The 21774-nt window shown below is 39.4% G+C and overlaps 1 protein-coding gene across 2 annotated transcripts in view; it reads right to left on the reverse strand.

Annotated features, from left to right (window-relative positions):
• Positions 1-21774, reverse strand: part of colec12 (collectin sub-family member 12) — a gene marked incomplete at its 5' end in the record, with an annotated part of 30629 nt that overhangs the window by 1752 nt on the left and 7103 nt on the right. For both annotated transcript variants that reach the window (XM_079244164.1, XM_079244163.1), the window contains 7 exons: positions 310-452; positions 561-670; positions 759-901; positions 989-1558; positions 1724-2767; positions 2933-3019; positions 5781-5903. In XM_079244164.1, coding sequence (XP_079100290.1) covers positions 310-452; positions 561-670; positions 759-901; positions 989-1558; positions 1724-2767; positions 2933-3019; positions 5781-5903 — 2220 coding nt within the window. The remainder of the gene's footprint in view (positions 1-309; positions 453-560; positions 671-758; positions 902-988; positions 1559-1723; positions 2768-2932; positions 3020-5780; positions 5904-21774) is intronic.

Below are 21774 nucleotides of genomic sequence, written 5' to 3' on the forward strand. Positions count from 1 at the left end.
TCTGAAGTAAATAAAGCGATTTGTGACAATAACTCGATCAATCCCAGCCCTTCTGGTCTCACAAATAAAAATAAATTAGCCTGAAATGCACATAATAGTTCCACTTTAATGAACTCTAATGTTACATTTACAGGGTCAGGTTCTTTCAGTTGGATTTGTTGGAGAGATATAAAAAAAAACAGACTCTGCTGCCTAAACACACACTACCACCAATCTAAGGGAAACGTGGGTCCCAACCTTTGAGTGGTACCGTACACAACTAGTTGATTTTTAACATTGAAAAGGTTATACTACTAAGTAGGTACTGACAGTCAGCTGGACGTTCACAGACGAAACCGATGCGGTCAGTGCAGTAGAAGTCATTCCAGAAGGTATTATGGATAAGGCCAGCACAATCCTCGCCATCTTCGTGGCCATGAGTCCAATTATCTGGCTGGCCAGGCTTCCAGTTCCTGATAACAACCACAACGATAATTAGCTACACTTGGAAGAGATATTTGTGTAGAAATGGAAGAAGCAAAAAAGTCAAGTCATCCATTAAATGTATTCATATAACTTACTTGAAAATTGGTATGGTTCCATCCATCCACTTCCAGACATTTTCCTCCTCCTTGTCAGTGAGTCCCAGCCAGAAATAACCTTTTCCTGCTATTGCATTTCTCACAAATTGCTGCAGTCATGGAAGAAACACATATTTAACAAGATATTCTGCTAATAAACAACTGGTTTGAGCATGTGTAGTCTAAGGTTTTATTTACCTGTTCCTCACTGTCATTAATAATGAGCAAATGAGAAGAATTTCTGATACAAAACTTGTTTGCCTCATCAAAGTTGAGTCTCTGAGAAGCAGAGGAGAAATAGTAGCAGCTCTCTCCAAATTTTCTGAACTCAGGTGGACAGTCTGGAAGATTTAAATATCTTATTTAAGTCAAGAGCCTTCATTAAATTCACTTAAAGCTTTCTGGACTCATGTACACAATGAACTCACCTGGTGTTGTTTGAGAGGTGGAGACAGGTGGGGACTGGACCTGCCGAGACACAGAGCCATCTGGTTTCTTTGTGGGTATTGGAGCCGATGTCGGTATGGAGGGGTTGAGGACCTGAGGGGGCTGAGGTTGCTTTACAATTACAGGAGGCACTGGTGCAGGTAGCCCTGGAAGGCCCGGTGGACCAGGAGGGCCAATGGGTCCTACAGGCCCACGAGGCCCCTCTAAACCTGCAGGTCCTGCTGCTCCTCTGGGCCCCTGAGGTCCTTGTGGTCCTGGCAGGCCTGTCTGTCCATCCCTACCAGGAAGCCCAGCAACTCCAGGGTCACCTTTCTCACCAGAGTTTCCAGGTCGACCTCCAGAGCCTCTTGATCCCTTAACTCCTGGATATCCCCGAGCCCCAACTGGACCTTTTGGACCTGTTATGCCTGGTGGTCCAGCAGCACCTTTCTCACCTTTAGATCCCATTAATCCAGGCACTCCTCTGTCTCCTTTATCACCCTTTTGTCCTGACTTTCCCATGGGACCCTGGGGACCTTTATCGCCCTTTGGGCCTTTTGGACCTGGTGGACCTGAATCATAAAAAGAGCAGAAGAGGAAACTGCTTGTGACAGAATGTCATGTTACCGTCAGGGAAATTACATGCATGTTATTTATGACTGCAATAAATCAAAAGAACAGATCATACCGTAATCTTATATATTATCAAGTAACAAACTAGATATTGTTGTACTAACCCTGCAGGATGGTGAAGTTTGTGATGAGCTGAGAGTGCTTGCTGTCCACTAGCTTCATCTCCTCCATCACCATGGACAGGCTGCTCACCTCTTTGTCCAACCGGGCAACCAGCTCATCTTGCTGGGTACGCAGCTCCTTGCTGTCTGCCTTGGCCTCTTCTACACTACTATTCAGTCCTGCTAACAGGTCTGAATGTTTCATCACTGTCTCAGCACAAGACCTCAGGCCATTCAGGTCAGTGCTGATGACACCTAGAATCTGTGCGGCAAAGCTTACGTTCCCAGTCACACGGTCCATGTCATTCTCATGTTGGTCTAATCTTGCTTCCATTTCATCAAACTTTGATGACGTGACATTATCGTGGTCTCTCTGGTGATCCATCAGCTCACGCAGACTCTGGTCATGGCTCTCAGTAAGGGTTGAGGTGTTCTGGATTTGGCTAGCTAGAGTGTTCAGCTGAGCCCCCAAGTCACTGACAGCATCTCCATTGGACCTGGTGAGTGCTGAGTTGTTGGCTGCCAAGACCTGAAGATTCTGGACCTTTTCTTTCAGCCACTCTGTGTCCGACTGTGTCTGTCTGGCTGTCTGTTGCAGAATCTGATAGTCATTCTTCAGCTTCCGAACTGCCTGTCCTGCATCTTCAACTGTCTTCTGAAGAGTGCTGAGCATATTGCGCTGCTGGGATTGGGTAATATTAAGAGCACTAACACTAACCTGGGTCTTGCTCTGCACCTCAACCTGGCCCTGTATGTCGGAATGGAGCCGCGCAGTATCTGTCTGGAGGTCGTCAATGATTCTACTGTAGGAGGTCAATGTCAGGTTTACCCCCCGCAGTGCAGCTGCATTGCCTTCTAGAAAACTCTGCAGGGAAACATGGCCGTTTTGCATGCCATCTCCTGTCATCTTAAGCTCTTCCAACATGTCACTGTTGCTTGTTGCCTTGACAGCAATGTCTTTCAGTTGGTTTTGCAGTTCTTCCAGATCTGACTTGAAAGTCTTAATTTCACTAGTGGCATTGACTGACTTTTCGCCTGCCTGATTACCTGGAAACGTGACATGCAAAACATGAGCATGTCAACACAACATGAAGTACTGTAAAATGTCAAATCAGCAAAAACAAAAAAAACAAAAAAAAACCCACTTTCATACAACAAATTGTGTTAGAACTATCTATAATTACGATGCAATCTTGGGTTAAAAAGTGTTACCTAGTTTCTTTAAATCTGTCTCCACATCATTGATTTTGCCTCCATAATTCTGCATGCCCTCTGTGACGTTGTCCATCTTCTGGACAACTAAGAAAAAAGCAAAGAAGAAGGTGGAATAACATACAATAAAACAGGATGAAGGGTTTTTTCAATGACAATACTACAAACATTCTTATTACATTGATATCTTACACTCTAACTGCAATTTCACTCCAAGATAGATAAAGTTTTTCTCATTTAATTTCATCACAAGATAATCACCTCCAACTTTTTCTGTATCAGAGCTAGTGTTTTTAGAGGACACGTCCAATCGGGAGGGATTTACTCAGACCAGCAGATGGTGCCGCTGTAATAATTTCTCCATAGTAAATAACTTGAAAAGTTGAACAGTAGTGCCGGTTACAAGACGCTGAACAGTTTCCTTCCTGTATTGTAACTAGACTGTGCATCTGTTGATTGATAAAAATCTAAATGTTTATACTTCAGAAGTTAAAGTTAATGGTTGATGAATTCAAGATAAATAACAGTATCATATAATATCACACCAACAGACACAAACTCCAGTTCCACTTTCTCTCCTTATGTCTGCAACAAGAGCAAACTCCTCTCTTCCATGGTTTGTTATTCTATCTGTTGGTGGGCGTCTAAAAACTCTATTGGAAAATATTCCAATACATAGTGTTATCATTCCAGGAATGACAAAAAACATGTAGCAACAACATGTACTTGGGATAAACAAAAACACAAGGGCTCAGTTTCAAAGAGCTGTTGGCTAATTGCTGAGAGCTGGATTATGTAACTTGAGACAATGCTTTCTTTATTCCCCCAAAGTAATGATTTCTTTATAAACCCTACATACATTTGGAGTGAAATGGGTTGTCACAGAAATAATATGTAAATTCATTATCCAGTAGAAAAGATTAAATCACTGTTAATAACAAAAAATGTTGCATATAACAGAACTGCCACTTATTTTCTCCCTCATCTTGAATTCACCTTCATATATGAATCCAACCGACTGATGTTCCTATACTAGAAAAGCATTATGAGTCATTTAAGGCGATGGATCTAAAAAAGGCTTACTGGCTGCATATCGTGACGGCTTATAAACATTTGTTAGGGAGTTAGCAAACCTGAGCCCTGGGAGAATAACACTGATCAGGGCTGGAGCTGCTGCAGACACTTAGTGACACAGCAGGTAACACAAACAGAGCTCTAACAGAATAGGTCATCTGAGGGCCAACGGTATGTGCAATGTAGTGGATGAAGGAGGCAAAAACTAAATGAAGAATCCAGTATGCACCAGTTTCCTGCAAACTCAATCTGTTTGGACACTTGCAGCCGTTTGTGAGTCAACCTGTGGTTCATGAGACAACAAATTGCAACCAAGCCATAAAACCTCCTTGAGGTTGTTAAGCCAGGGTTGTTGCTTTACGGTCATCTGGTACACATTAGAGCCAAACCATCAAAATCATATGGGCTCAATGCTGACATAGATCCAAAGCTAGAAATCAAAATATCCCTGACAGGCTCAATTTTTCATTTAAATCTAAACTTTAAAAAAGTCCTTCCCTGTTGGCAGAGTGAGTTTTTGTTGCCTGTGGAGCCGGTAACATCTCAAAATGTTGCTCAATGATGTTTTGACAGGTTCTTATGATTGATTTGGGCCACAAATGGGTAATATTGGGCAATATGCACAATGCATTCCTTTCCAACAGCACCTGGAATAACTGGAATTTCTCAGTGTGGTTATTTAGCATTACTGCAGAAGTTCATGCCACAAAATGGGTTGCAGTAAGGACAATGTCCCATAATGTGTTTCCTGTTTTTAGCTAAGGCCAGTCTTCAAAAAGTGTCAGTTGAGCGAGGAACAAGCAACAAATTTTGTCGAGTCGCTTCAAGTTTGGCTGTTGACAGTGACACAGTTTCAACTTAATTAAACATCAGACAGACGGACAAAAGTAGGGAAAGACAGGACTGCACTTAACAGTGGCTGTGAGGGACTGATGATAAATTATCAGATGACTTTTATTAAGTGCATGACAATGAAAAAAAGCAAAAAAGCAAATAAAAAAGCAACGGTGTTAACTTGTGTTCATCAAATGGAATTAGTTTTAATTTTATAGTAAACTTAAGTTTCTTTCATTCTAATTAACTTACGTGTTAAATAAAAGATATTAGATTTCAAATGTTACTTTCATTACCAAAAATGTGAGAATATAATTTCATTTAATCTGTCAATGTATGTACATGAAAGGAAGTTTCTTTAAAACATTCAGACTTACTTTTTCCCATAATGTTTTGGGTTTTTTTAAAAGCAGCATTTTAAAAAATAACAAAAAATGCTGCTTTTTAACAAATTTTACAAAATATAAACAGTAAACATCAAGGTTTGCCAATCAAGAGATATTACCTTAGATGTCTTATCTCCAGTTGCACCACCAAACTCAGCCAACATCCAAATCAGTTAGCCATGTTGGGTTATCACATGTGGACGGAAACTAACCCTGCCATTTCCATGTTAGCTAATCCTTCAAACCTGCAACTCAACCAATAAATACCATAAAACTAACTGTTTTGAGGAAGTTTTCTGTGGCAAAGTATTTATTTATGCCAAGTTGTTAATCTTTGTTTAGTTGTTTCAATTTGAAATTTTGGACAAATAAATAACATCTTTTTCTTTTGTTTTTACTTATGTCCCATTCAACTTGTTCTGCCACTTGGTCTATCTACACTGAACAGGTAAATCCTTTCAGTCAACAGCAAGAGACCAGTCAGGTTTGTAATAGGAATATCAACAAATAAATCACTGTACAGAAAGCAAATTTTGAAGTTCTGTTTGACTTACCTTTGTACCCAAGGACGGCCACTGCTATTGTGAGCAGGGCACAGAGCACATAGAGGAGAGCAATAGCTGCCCTTAATGCCCAGTCATTTTTACACTTGGTGCACTCCGTACCCTCCTGAATCCCTGCAGAATACAACAGGACGGTGTCAGAAATCAATAAACAGTATGCAGTAAGTCAGCATAATCATATTAACAGAGCAGAAAGCTAGAAGTAGTGACTCATTCTTGGACAACATTTTGTTTTACTTGTCAGAGGAATTCTAAAGTAAAGGAAACCAAAGTTTTCTTTCACAAGTATAATAACTTGGGACTTTTTAGTTTTAATTTTACAGCTAAGTTTAGTTCAGCATGTGAACTGTGGACATGCTGTACTTTTTCACAGCCAAGTATCAACTGAAAACATTTGGCTTCATGACCAGCTAAGCTGACTCACTATGAGACTCTGAAAACACTATACATGTGTTAGCCATACGACCAAACAGCACCACGTCTCACTGCTGTCTGACCAAGAGACATACATAGGAGCAGTGAAATTTTGTGTAATTTATGCTAGATGTTTACCAGTGCTTTTTTTTTTTTTTTTTAAATTCAACAGCATCAAGTAATACAATAATGAACATAGAGCAGGATGTTTACTAAAGTACATTAAAACTAGGCAAGCAGGTTCTGGCAAGCAGTGCAAGAGGGCAGCTGGGGTGTATTTACTACAGGTGACGAAGGTTTTTCTGGGGTTAAATTATAATCATACATAAAAACCTCTGACAATTCACAAAACAAGAAGTTTATAAGTAAAATGTGTTTAGTCTGAACAAAAGGAAAGATTTAAACTACACTTCTACGAGGAAGGCTGCTGCAAGTATCTGGCACAAAAAAGATGGAGGAGCATTTGACATTTAATTAGATGAATTGTAACAAGTCACTAACATACTGGTATTAGAAGGAACATTTCAGGATGGCAAAGCCTTAAATGTGAGGATGAGCAGAGGTTCACCAGTCTGCGACACACTGCATCTAAAAACTGTGGAACGATATCAGACAAAGGTTCCCCAATGAAAAATGCAAAGACCTTGAAAATCCCACCATCTACAGTGTATAATATTATCAAAAGTTAAAGAGAATAAGGAGCAGGCTCACAAATGGACAAAGTCAAAGGTCAAAACTGGATTCCTGTGATAAAATATAAGAAGTTTACTCATGAAATATGTACGGTGTTTGTGGTAGATTGTTGGGGTAAACATACTGTAACTAATCTTATGACCCCCATGGTGTGTAGGGGAAAAAGGGGGATGCAACTAAGCGGCAAGCTCTGGTGGTTAAAAGGGAAGCCTATGCGGAAGTGCATAAAACTGCAGTTACCCCTTCATCCGCTAGGACTGAAGGGGGAACAGAGCAAATCCCCATAGACTCCCATGTTAAAAAGGCCAACTTCAGAAATAAATATGTTTATAGCCTGGTTCAAAAATCCATTTTCGGTTTATAGGTCAGGTTTACCTTCATGACAACTGTGGGGGGAGTGATTTTTTTTCTAACTCGCCCATTTAAAAGGAATTTAATCTCGAAGTTCGGGATATTTAGGGGCGAGTCCTTTTGATTGACATGTACCCAATCTCACACTTCAAGTAAGAAGAACGTAAAACAACCACGGTTTTTAGCCGGTTAACAACGGGACTTAGCTTTAGCCCGGTTTCCTCTGTTAGCTGGTTAGCTGCTGTTATCTCCAGGTTAGCTTGGTTAGCTCTTAGCTACAGGTAGCTCGGAGTTCGGTCGATGTCAGTCATCCACCATGACGCTTAAAGCACCCCTCTCAGCTCTACCTCTTTGCCCATATTTGTATTTTCCGGGTGAAATGACACACGTGACGCTGCCAAGATGGCGATGGTAGGAACCGCCCACTGAGCTTCAATTCAGCTCTTCAGAAACCCATGAGTAACGTCACGGAGGCTACGTCCATCTCTTTATATACAGTCTACGGATGCAACACAAACGGAAACAAATGGCAACTAAAAGTCCCAATAAAAGGTGGGATTTTATTTACAAAGGGATTCAAACCAAAGAATCAATAAGGGACAACTTAACACTAACACTAACAGTTTCTCCAAAGGTTTGCTAAACTTCAACTTATGCTTAATTTTCCCCGAAACATCCATGTTAAGAAATACCAAAACGCCATATAGCCATTGTTGTGGTAATAAGTTTCCTGGAAGAGAAAACTTCTTGTTGGTTTTTGAATTTGACAACACATAAATGTGTGGAGTAGACAAAGCCCTTGAGAAAAGCCATCTGTTGCTCAAAACATGCCCCCTGGCAATATGGGCAGTTCAACTGTTTCCACTGGGGGAAACATTTCACAGCTGGAATGATATCTTCACATGACCTCCGTCAAACAGCCCCAGAGGTCCAGCACTGTCCCTTTAAGTCATGTCACCCGTGATAGGACTGAATGAAGCCAAATGAGGCTCCATCCTTCTCACTGAAGGGGTGGGCCAGGACCGCCACAGGGGCACCAGGGGTTTGGCTTCTCAGCTTTGGACCCACACATCTGTAAAAACATCACATGTGGCTAGCCCAAAGGGGCCCATTTGTGGACCACGCCATGGATATGCAGGCCACTGTTGTCCTGACGTGTACCAGGAACTTCATGTTGGGAATGAGTGAGGGGAGCCACGGATAGACATTCCCCCACTGGTCCTGACCACATGTTACTCAAAGTACAACATAACACCATGTAAACAAGCAGCCAGACGGCTACAGGTTCTGGGTCATGAGCAAGGCAGGGGAGGTTCTCTGTCTCCTTTATGCTTTAAACTGCTTTATGGCAGTATTATGTTTGCTCCTCATTCTCCCAAGGTATGAATACTTTCTACCAATTAAAGCCCTTTTTTCCCCATCTTCTATGCTTATAAATGTTTCAGTCTGCAAATCTTCAAGCTACAGTGCACATGCATAGCTTTATAGATTAACCTGCTGGGTATCATACCAATTATTACAGTATTGCAACCATATATTTCTAATCATGATCTGAATTAAACCTAAATTAAGATGTCTTGTCTCACTTGACCATAATGGGGACAATCAGGTTGACTATTAGATAAAACCTTAAAATGCTTAAGAGAAAAGGGAGTTGTACTTCAAGTAACTAACAACTCAACAATAAAATGATGTAGTTAGGTAGGATGTGAAGTTTTTGAAAGAGGACAAAACTTAAATAGTATTTTATGAAACTTTCTATAATAAGGGGGCGATACGGAAAATACTCAGTCACCACTGGGATTGTAGCCTAGAATGTGTGTGTTGAAACTGTCCATATTGGGAAAATGTGTGGACGTGAACATATTATGTAAAGACAGCAGGAAAAAAGTGTCAGGATTACAGAAAATGCTGATGCTGTTTAACACGTGTATTATATAACCTGCTAGAAAAAGCTTGCAAACCCTGACAGCCATGTTTTTCACTCAGTCACACTTTCATTTAACTAACATGGAAATTCAGTCTGTGCAATGTGACTGTAGATTCCTTACGGAGTTGTAACTTTCTCCTGCTCCTCGTTGGTGACATGCTGGATATATTGACTCAAACAGCTATTCTGTCTCATGTGGTACACACAAAAATAATGATGATGAACAAAGATCTGAAGCAGCAGTTTTCTGTTACATCGAGTCAAAATGAAAATAAAACTACTGGCTTTTTTATGTGCAAGCTAAATGAGGGCCAAAGAGTTCTGGCAAACACTTGTGGCTTGTTTTCCACACAAGTTGTTAATGTATGTAAAGAAAAATGTGGTTAAAATCTCAAAATTTGCACTAGGGCTGTCTTCAATCTTGATCATGCTAATTTAAAACACTAAGGCAAGGCCTCTGACACAATTTTCTTTCTGAAAAGATAATAAAAAAAAAACAGTGAGCAGTATGCTCTGTTTTGATCAAAAGCAGTGAGCAGTATGCTCTGTTTTGATCAAAGTAAAATAAAAATTAAGCCCTAAAATCCCCAGAATTTCCATGGAATTCATTTCTGCTTTTCACCCATTGCCTTCCGAGTTTCTGATTGCCTCCTGTGTGATGTTCCTTGTTATTCAGCAAGTGGTTCATGTTTCATAGTAGTGCTGGGAATTCTTACTTTCCACACATAAACTCTTACAGTTCCTGAAGATGCTGACACATGCATGTCATGGACCAACTGAAAATACAAGGCCTGGTGGAGAACAAGGGAGGACTGGACCTGTTTGGAGTTGAAAAGCTGGATGTTGTCCAAGCTGTCCCATCAGCAGACTGAACTTGAACCATATGATTCCAAAGGGACTATTAATGTCCAGCGAAGCATTAAAAAGTATGAGATGTGATGGAGAATTTGAAGTCTTATTGTAGGTTCTTTTCTGTCAAAACACCTTTTTCCAAAAATATTATATATATATATATATATGTATGTATATATGAATTAGCGGTGTGACTGTACAGGAGCTTGATGAATGCATTGTGGGGATAAATGACTGGACGTGCCTAAACTTTGTTCAGCAAAACAAAACTAAGGTGATCGTCTTTGGAGTCAAAGAGCAACGATTAAAGGTCACCACACAGCTTCACTCTGGGTGTAGTGATGGACTCAGACCTAAATTCTGACAAACACATTAAGGGTGTATGAGGCAAACTCATTTAAGATATGTTTCAGTTTATTTGCAGTGTTTACAAAGGATGACTTTATTTTAATCCGTGTGTTCAACAAGTAAATATATTTACACTTGGTGAATATTGAAGTAAAAGGGAGTTGTTTTCTTGTTTTGGATAATTACATGCTGTAGCTTTAAGAAGCATTACATGTAGCAGTCATGTGGGTACTATTGTTTGGTTTGTGAGTTTTAGTATTTCACCAACTGTAGAGCCACACGGTTTTCTTACTGTGTCTGTGTTTAATTTAATATCCAGCAGCATTTTGATAATATTTTTGTAAATATCAAAAGGAAAGAATAAACTTTTTTTTTTTTTTTTCAAACCAAGACGACTGGGACTGGATGATTATAAACAGCATGACAGGGTGCCCCAACATCACCTACCCCAGCTTTAAGAGTGAAAGATCAGATGTCACAGCAGGAACTGGAAAATGTAGTCCATGCTTTTGTCTTTAGTTGGCTCGATTACTGTAACAGTGTCTTTATGGGCCTTCCTAAAGAATCAATTTGATAACTTCAGCTCATTCAGAACTCTGCTGCTACATTCTTCAATAAAACCAAGAAAGTTGACCACATCAGTCCAGCTCTGAGCTCTTTACATTGGCCTCCTGTCTCCCAGAGGGCAGACTTAAAAGTTCTGTTGCTGGTCAATGAAGCTCTGAAGAGTTTAGGACCATAATACATCAGAGACCTCCTGTCCCAGAATGGACCTACCAGACCCTTCAGGTCATCTGGATCTGGTCTTTTATCAGTTCCCAGAGTCAGAATGAGACACAGAGAAGCTGCATTCAGTTTGCTCCTCTGGAACAAACTCCCAGAAAGCCTCAAAACAGCTGAAACATTTAAATCCAGGTTAAAGACCCACCTCTTTTGAGTTTCATCTGAAGTTTTTTTTTTTTATTATTATTTTATTCATTTTTTACTTTGCACAAATGCATAGTGAAATCAGGAAAACTTTCATTTTAACAAGTCAGACTAAGCCCAGAGAATAGATACCCTTATGTTCAGAGTAATATAGTGAACGTGAGGATCAATGACCAACCTCTTCTCTCTCTCACAAGTAAAACATGGTCCTCTTATACTTGAAATGACCTCATTCCAACATGCCACCACTGGAACATGAGCAGGAGACAAGAGGTCTCCAGAGATCTACCAGGGCCAATAAAGTTAGTTTATGGCTTCCATGTTTTTCCAAATACATGCATATAAAAATGTCTTTTTAAAAATACTTTGTTTTTACTTTGTTATAAGCATATTGTTCCAGAAGTACATCAATAAAGAATGTATTGCATGAAGATAAGAAATACCTGAACCATAAAGCTTTTTTTGTCACTAGACTTTATTTAAAACTCTCTTTCTAAAAGGCGTGTTTGCATTTGGTGTGTTTTCATGAATTACTTGGCCGGACTGGGCTATATATAGAGTGAACTTACAGCAAATGTCTCTTGGAGGGTTTAGGATAGTTTTTAGAGCATTTGGTTGCCAAATAAAACCTTATTTGACTTTCAAATGTATCCAATTTATTATGAATTAAAGATAAGCAGCTATGAGAAAAATGGACATGTAATGAGATCATCTTCGTACTTAATACATGTCCATATCCATACAGTACCAGTCTAAAGATTGGACTTACCTACCTATTAATGAATTAATAGATGTATCTAAACTTTTGACTGGTACTATGCATGTTTGTGCCTGCTTTTTAAAAATTCCAGTAAAATGGTGGGGATGCAGATGGTGTTTGGGTTGCACTTTACAGCTTTTGCTGAAAACATTAAATGTAAATTTGATTAAAAATGAATTAATCAATAAAACAAATAAAACATTTTTTTTTTTACCCCAGCTGGCTAGCACACAAGTCATGCTTCATCACATCTCCTGAGCCCATCATGCTTTGTGGGAACAGAAGAGGTGAGTCTGGATTTTAATGGAAACTGCTGAGTAGGGGGGGGGAATTATTAGATATTTAATCCAGCAGCATGCAGTATCTCTAACACAGTGGCTCAGCTTTTGTTAATGAGCACACTTGCGTGCTTAAACGTCTGTCTCCCAGCATCGCAATATATGACCCATTTGTCACAGCTTGTCTTCTTCTAACAAAGCACAGATGGGATGACAAAATGAATTCTAATCAACTCCATGTTTGCTGCTTCAGTGAATCTGAATCTTTTTTATCTGGGTTCATACTGTTATTTTTTTTATCTAATTAAGCTCTGTTTGTATCTTTTAACACCCGCACATTATGCTACTCAATGAACAACAATGAAACACAAAATTCTTCCTAGAAATCAAGTAATAATTAAGGCGTGACTCTTTCCTCCCACTGCCTGCTGTTTCTGTGTGACTCTTCCAAATGCTGGTGTATTTGACAGACATGCAACTGACCTGATTTTGTAGATAAAGTGTGTGGTTGGTTAAAGACAGAGGTGTCCAACGTTGGTCCTCAAAGGCTGCTGTCCTGCAAGGTTTCAATGTATTCCAGTTCCAACACCTGGTTTACATTAAATGGATCCAACATCATATGAAAATCTGCACAATGACTGATTAATTTGAGTCAGGTGTGTTGGAGCAGGGATACAGAGAAAACCTGGAGCTGGGCACTCGTGATTTACAGAGACAGTTGTATCACAAAGCTGCAGTAACTTTAAGAGAGTAAATAAGTGATTATTTACAAAAAAAAAAAAAGCAAACTCACAAGTCATATAATTCATATAAAGTATGTGATCTGACAAAGATATAAAATTATAAGTATAAAATGTGTTATTTTTTCTTTTTTTTGTACTCTACTTCAGTTTTGACAGCCTTAGGCATGATAGAGTGTGTATACATCCCATTCAGACATGCAGCCATCCATAAGTTATGATTCTCTAAACAGCTCAATAAACAAACTGCTGGTTATAAGCCGCTGATCATCATACTCGCTGTGAAAAGGAAGGGAGAGGGGGCTCTTATAAAACCATTCAAAATAGACCCACTGAAGTCAAGACTCAGCCCCTCATTCTTATGATGTTTGGCATGAAGGGATGATGTATCAAATGTTTGCATGCATCCTTTGATTTGGCTCCACTGTAACAAGGCCCAGATGTCCCAGAGGAGTGGGGCCCATTTTAAGGAACTATAAACCTGTTAGTGAGGAGTGAGAAAGAGCCCACGCATGCTAGGCTGGCTCAGCAATTCAAGGAACCTAATGTCTTAGTAATTTGTCGCAGTGGTAACTTCCCCTATAGGACAGTGCCCACTTGTTAACATTCCTGCTGCTGATTGTTAGCTGAAAGAGCCACAGGGAGACACAACAGCCCTAACATACCTGATAAGCTCAATTAAGGGTTTAAGACTGACTTGTGAATGGAGTCAGAGGTAGCACTGTTAATTAAAGCCAAGGTGGGGGTTTATCTGTTACCACTAAACAGTCCAACCTTTATCAAGTGGCTTTCCATTAAATTCACAAATGTATTATTTTGCTTGGCTCTACTTGTTGTTCACAGCAACTATAAGGCTGAGTTCAATTAAATTTATCAATGCCAACAGGAGCTTGTGTGCACATTCATGACCTGCGTAAGAAAAATGTTTTCATGTGTTCACCTGATTTTTATCTTATGCAAAAGCAAAGTTCAATCTGATGTTTGGTTAGCTGCAGGTGTAGTTTACTTTGTGCTTCTTTAACAGTACTACAATATCACCAAAAACCTTAATAATGCCTAAAGGAAACACCTGTCTAGCAGCATTTACGCAGTCCCAAACAGAAGAAATGTGACTTAGAGGAATTACCATTGAATGGTTTGGCACAAACTAATTAGGCTGTGTAACATTGCCAGAAAGTGGTGCTATAGGTAATGCTGCTAAAGGTTGCAGTTCAGTACATGTAGTTGTCGTTACCAGTAACAATAAAATGAAAAAAACTGCTGGAGCATCCACAAGAAGATGGGACGACTTTTTTTTAGAAATTGCTCTCATCGCTGAGATTATCTTGGGTAGGATATGTATGTGGGAAAGTTCTGCTTTGTGTGTTTACTGCATGCAAACTGGTAGCCATTTTCTATTCTCATATTTGGCTAATTGTTGTGTGTGTGCCTTCATTGCAAACAGTTCAGTGTCAACGCTGCACAACCGTTGGCCCACAATAATTTGGCAAAACTGCAATCCCTTAGAATTACTCTGTAGCTCCTCCATCATCCATTGATTTGACAAACAAAGGCAGCAGAGCAGAGGTGCACCTACTATTCTCCGTATAGATCTGCCTCGCTTGGAACCATTATTTGTTAAAGTGCATGACCCTTTAATGTCTGCTGGAATGTCTGATAGAGACTTAGGAAGAAAAGATAACAGTGTCAAGCTATGTGTAACACTAGTGTATGTGTTTATGGCTGTATCAGTCCATGCATTTGATGAATAAAACACTTTTTTGTGCATTTACTTGTGTGTGTTCTGGCTTGTTGAAGCAATTTTCAAACCAAATTGTTTCAATACAACAGTGATCATAGAAGTTACAGAACCACAAATAGATGTAATCGTGGTTTTTACATATGTTCATGGATACCACAGAGCACTTTAACCACTTAAAAGGCAAATATTTGCTTTTTTTCTCTCTGAAAATGTGAGACAAAAAGGCATGCAGCATCTCAACCTATCAGACTTCATCTAGGTGGAACAGACACAGACTGTGTGACTACTGGTATTTGGCCTGTGACCACATTCAGCTTTCACATAACATAAAATAGAAGGCTGTGAAGTCAAAGGATTCCTGTGGTGGCCATCCAGCTACTGAATATGACATAGTATTAACACTCTGCACAAAGCCTCTTCACACAAAAAGACTCCAGGCCATACAGGCTTTCTTTGTGTTGCCATGGAAATTTCCACTGCCAGCAGCATATGAGACGGCGCATGCAGGCAAGCCTGATGGCAGGTACATGGAATAAGAGGAGGGATATGTCTTGATTTTTTTCCCCATTTCTTTTTTTTCTTGTTTTTTGCTTTGACTGAGTCAGAATCCAAATGAAGTACAGCTGTTTTACAGACACCACACTGGACGCCCCCACAGCTTTCTCTCTCCGCTTTCCTTTTTTTTCCCCTAATCGTCTACCTCTGTCTTCCTTCACTTTCACATAAACAATGATTAAAATGATTCACAACTTAGCATACCTTTCTTTTAGTACTACGGCCAGTGAAAATTTAGAAAGATGTATTGATACTGTCAGAAATGTCCACAAATGAACTTACTGAGAATTATGTTGGGCCGAAGAGATCAGCAAAAGAAACAAAGCATCTAAAATAGATAAATGGCACGTTGATGTCTAGATTAAAAGTGAGCTAAATTGAGATCTAAAGAGTTTTCTTTCCAAGAATAAACATTTCTTACTTCCTAATGCTGATCCAAAGGATTATTCTCTCTGTATATCAAGCTGTAATTTCCCAGCACAATACATCATTGTCACTCTTTTCTTCTTTTCTGTACAAGGTGTGTGTGGACCAACACTACCTTTACACCGAACAGAAAGATAATTTACCTTTAAGTTATAGGAGCATGCCAAAGTTTTGATTTTATATATTCAGTCATTGCTGAATAAATGGACACAAGTTGAAAACCAACTGGGCTGAGTGATCAATCTAACAAGCAGCAGAAAGCAACTTGATTACCAGCAGCCATGGCCAGCCAATGCCACCTCTCCACACCTCCACACATCATTATGAGAAGCAAATGGAACAGTGTAAAGGCAGTGAAGAGAGCTAACAGTGCTCTTTTGATAAACTCTTATGACAAGCAGTCATAGTTTGCATTTACCAACCCACGTGGACTTCATGTTGAGTACTGAGAGAAGCCATTAGCAACATCTGCATCTTTTGACACAGGATTTCAGAGAAAAACATCATCAGAAATTTAAAGTTGGTGTAATTTGTAATGCTGCAAATCTGTAACTGATGAGAGCATTTACTAAACAGAGACGTCCGGTTGTATTCTTTGATTTGGCGATACACTGGACTTTTCAGCTTTATGTTCTGGATCTGGTTCTGGCTCAAACAAGTACGGCTTGATCTGAGATCAAGCGGTGCTTAAAAACTGTTTCTTTAAAGTAATCCCACTGCAAATTCCAGTCTGTTGCTGTGTTGCAATGGGAGTTTAGCATATTCACAACTCAGCTTCTCCGCTTTGTCCATCCACTCAAAACGCCTCTCAAAATATACTTCCCCAAGAAAAAAGCTCACCTCTATCCTGAAAGGTTTTGGGATTATGATGGATACAAAGCTAATCTAGTGGTAAAAAGAATGAGGAAATATGTGGCTGGAAATAAACATTTCAAGTCCATGTTAAGGTTTGCTATAAAAGTGAGAAGCATCACAACCCATTTTATGACTGTGATTAAAAAGAAAAAAATCACAAAGTTTGGAGGAATCATGCAACAGAGTTTAGCTAAAGCTTGAGTCTGAGTGTGAAAAAAGATACTATTACACACCAACAGTGAAAGCACACATGTTTTTGTTGATCAAGAATTTACCCCTGATGAAAGTGAGCTGTGCTGATGTGGAAATCTCAAAACATTTACAGGAAACTGGTTGTGACATACTGTTATTTTGAGATAAAAACAATGTGTAGCCTATGTCTAAATTTATTGTCTAGATGTGAAACGGCTCTTGAGAAGATCATTAAATTCAATAAAAAAAACAAAAAAAAAACTGGATGCTTTTTTCTTTCTTTGCAATCATTTAACAAGAATTTCAAAACTTTCAGCCAGCAAACGACGCTCCAAGCTCACAAGTTGGCGGGTCACCCTCTGCCTCATTATGTAAACCCCTTGTGGGTTCGTTGTCATAAAATATGTCATAATGCGATCAAGACACAATCAATCAATGATCATAGCACAGCTTTGTGTCATGACTTTCACTTTTTTAAAAGTCTAAAAAAAATTGCTGCTTGAGCAGTTAACTTCAGCAAAGCCTTGAAAAGACATTTGATAGAAGACTCCATGTCAATTAAAACACAAACGTTAAAGGTTTAACACAAACTTTATGATGAATTATACAAGTTGAAACAATATCTAGAACCTGTTGCAGGATATATTTGATCCAAACAAATAGTTTTGAAGAACTGATCTTCCAGTGAGGTAATTCCAGCTGCATTTGTACAAATGTCAAGGGAAGAAAAATCAAAGAAAAAACTGAAAAAAAATGCAACAATTGGTGAAGAACTAACTAAAAACAGTGAAGTAGACATGCAGAGATAAAACATTCATCATCAGCGTTTACTGTGATGTCTGCTTATAAAATGCAAGTTAAAAGCATGCTGATCCTGCTTTGAAGCTCAGTGTTGGTTTACTTATCTATCATTATGGGTAAAATAATACCTGCCAGGATGCCAAATCATAGATAATAACCATATTCTATGAACCAAGAGATAAGAAAAGCTTTGGCATAAGGACAAGAAAAAAACAAAAGACACTAAAAATGAAAATTGAAAGGATATGGGATAGCAGGGACCTGATAATATCATTACAACATAGATGAACAAACTGCCAGAAACACGCATAAAGATAAAGCACTGACAAACACTTGAAGAAAAAGAAAATATTTAATTATTTCAAGTTTGGCAAATACTTCTCAAAATAAAAAAAAAATCCAATTTTAATCAGCACAAAAACTAAATTGATGTGTGTTAATATTCCCAAAATATTGAAATAAGACCTTAAATGCAACAGAAGGAGAAAAAGAACAAAGTAGGATTTGGCATTACTAGGGAATTATGACAATATTTTTACATCATCCTCTAAATTCTGACAAAAAAAACCAAGAAATCACGTTCAGGAATGTGTAATACACTACTGTAAACCTGATCTCACCATTTCTTTTTTCATGTGTTGCAGATTTCTGTTGAAGCGTGTGATACATCAGTGTAAATAAAATCAAACAATTCCTTAATTGTAACCACATTATTCTGGGAAGAAGATAATTTTAGAATTCATAATAAATCCCAGAGTGAAGCCTCACAAACAGATATCTGTGTCCTGGAAGATATTTCTAAATCAGAACCCCACTATTCCCAACCTCACCACAACTACACGAGCACAAATAAACAGACACACTTTTTATATCACGTAGGTTGAGAATATTTCATTACACTCTCACGTAAGCCCAAAACCACTGGAAGGGGGGGAGGGGGGGGGGGGGGATGGGGGGGGGGGAGGGGGGGGGGGGGGATGGGGGGGGGGGAGGGGGGGGTCCAGTTGAATATTGCAGTTAATGCCATAAACCATCTGTGCAGCTGGGTTTTTGGTTGGACGTGCCAACTGGCTGGGTGGCCGGCCGTGGAAACACTTGCAGTACTGAATGAACAGCACTCATCGTCTGGCCTGATGTGGCTCAGAGTCTGTGCTGTACTCCATCGTATCCCCACAAAGCACTTTCAAGCTTCATCACTGCGCAGAGCCAATAAAACCACACAGTGTGGATCTAGCCAGCCATCCAGCCAAATCTGACTTGACTTGTGGGGAAAGATGCAGACCACAAGGAAGATGGTATCTCACTGCCACTTTTTACCGTGGTCCACATCGCAGCTAGTAGAGGAGTTACTCACACCACTTTGTGTTGCACAAAAATGGACACTAATGATAACTGTACTCATCATTTAGCAAAATGAGGGCAATGAAAAAAGCTCAATCAAGGCAGCCTTAAAGGGACAGGAGTTGAAACAAACTACAGTAAAGTTCTGAAATGTAGAGTAGAGCTTTTAAGTCCCCCTGAACAATAAGACCATGAAAACTGTGCATGTTTCAAGGTGTTGTTTTTTGTTTTTTGTTTTTTTTTAACAATCTGGGTTCCAAAAGTGAAATTCGATCTATCTTTCATTTCAAAACAAATCCAACTCTACATGATTTGATCTTATGAACCTGTGGGTGAAATAACAGGGAAGCGTTGTTTTGAGCTGAACACTGCAGTCAATCCTGCAAACCTTAAAGCAGCCGTAGGTTTGCCCTGGCAGACTCAGTGGCTCTGATATTTTCCTTTGCATCAGTTGTACAGATGTTAATACACAAACACATGTCTGACTGGATCTTCGGAAACACTTGAGGACTGAGCAAATGGAGCAACTCTACTAGGGCAGATATTTTTTGGTATCTTGAAAATATGAGCATTAGAGCATAAACAAGAATAACACAGCACAGTGTGCTGGTTGCGGGCCAATATAAGCACAGCCAGGTCTGGGAGCCGGATAGTAAGCAGAACTATGACTCAAAGCAAAACAAAGGAAAGTACACATTTTTCATCTGAGCTTTCTGCCGTTTTTCAGAGAGGAAGCAGCGAGGTTGATGTTGGCCCTCCGTGGGCCCAAAAGGCTTCCATTAAGTTTAACACTGATGCTCAGGCATATGCTGAACTTCTTTACCCAGCCTGTGTCAGAATGCTGACAGAAAATGAAGTGAGACACTTATAAAGTTGTGAGTGTTGATCTTGTGACTGAGCCAGAACCCGGCGTGAACATAGAGTTTGAAAAACACCCATTATGTGTGAGATGACACCCTATCAGATGACAGTTGGTTACAGGCATGTCTTTAAAACTGGCCAACGTATCCCATGGGAGGCAACACAAAGTGGTGTGAAGAAGTTTGATGAGGTGGTTAAACTGATTTTAGGGAAACCAACGAGATCTATTTATAAACTCTCTCACAAACAGAAGCAACTCTGCAACTTCAGAGACATATTTTATGTCTGAGATCCTCTCTCTTTACTGTCTCTCTCTCTCCACCATTCATCTCTGCAACGTCTGAATTGCAACAGACTGCTGTATTATCAACATGGAAGCCAGGTGGGACCCATTTGACTCGGCATTCTTAAAAAGAAATGGAGCAAGAGTGGGAGTTCAGACAGAGATCAGACAGGACGACAGACCTCCAGTCCTGATTGGTCATATTTCATACATATAAATCAAAGCTATCACTTTGCTTATCATTTCAACTCCCCTTACATCATCTAGCCAATCCAAAATTATCTGCTGGTCTGTAACAAAACACTAAGGATGCATCTGTCTGATCTCAAATACTGGACTTTGTTCCCATGGGAGCTTTTTTGAATGACCACCACGTACACATCAACTGTTAGGCTTGACATGTACAGTGATTAGTGCTTGACTAATAGATAATGGGAAGGAACATCATGCTGTGTTGCATGCTGGGATAAGAGCACCATCTTGTATGGAATGTTCTCTCATTACCTTTGTTTACAACCACAAACTAACATGTGATGTCACATTCTCAATGTAGACACAGATAACTTTACACCATTTATCACAAAGTCTTTTAATGATATACAAACAACCCTTATTCTCCTGGTTTAGATGACACAGTTCCAACTCACCAATATCACTTAATTTGATTGATTGATAATTATATTCAACTGAGACAATTACCCATGTTTATTGTTATAATAGCACAAAACACTGTTCTACGCCATTACAAGAGAATTACTGTTCGATAACAGGAAATTCATACTTTATGTATCTATGACACTAACTAATAGTTGGGCTAACAGCACTAATAGTAGGTAAAATTAATGTCCTTTTGAACCTGAAGTTAGTAATTACCTACTTAACTACATAAAACCAAGATTGTCTATGAGGTGTGGAAAGGTCCTTGGCCTTGTGCCAGTATAAATCTACGCGCCAGCATTGGCAGCAGACACAACAAAAAGACTGAAAGCCTTTTTCAACATGTTTAAAAATGTGTAGGGATTCTGAGATGGAGTGCGATTAAGGATGTGATAAAACACGGAAAACTAAAGTAAAACACAAAAAGCAAACAAACAAAGCATTCATGGCTTTTTAGCTTCAAACAGGATCATTTTCCACTTCCAGTAACTTCCATCATTTTTCAAAATTACTCGGGATTTAACGTGCTGCAGCACACTTTGCATCATTTTTATGTCTGCAAGTAAAACATATTTATCTGAATTAAGTGGGGACTGAATCCAGAGACTTTTGGACACAGGTGACCTGCAGCCAACCTATGCATGGCTCCAAAAAGAAATTGTTGCTGTATGCTTAGCAGTGGCCCCCGGCAGGATAAAGCAATTTCTGCCCAGTCTGGGCTTTATTCCTACCTGCCTTTCATTGGCAGGTCCAGGACTGGCCCTCTAGCCAGTGACCAGTCACAAACCAATCCTATATACTTTGCAAGTGTTTAAAAAGATAGAAAACAAGTCACTGCTGCATTGTTCTGAACTTCTTTATATGTCACTGTCTCCCTTTGTCGTGAACTTTTTTGCACTTCTCTGCAAACCTTCAATGTCTTCTCCCTTTCTCCTCCCCTGACTCCCTCTGCTCTTTATTGAAAACATGAGCACGTAATC

The sequence above is a fragment of the Telmatherina bonti genome (assembly GCF_933228915.1).
Source record: "Telmatherina bonti genome assembly, chromosome: 7".
NCBI classification, from domain to species: domain Eukaryota; kingdom Metazoa; phylum Chordata; class Actinopteri; order Atheriniformes; family Telmatherinidae; genus Telmatherina; species Telmatherina bonti.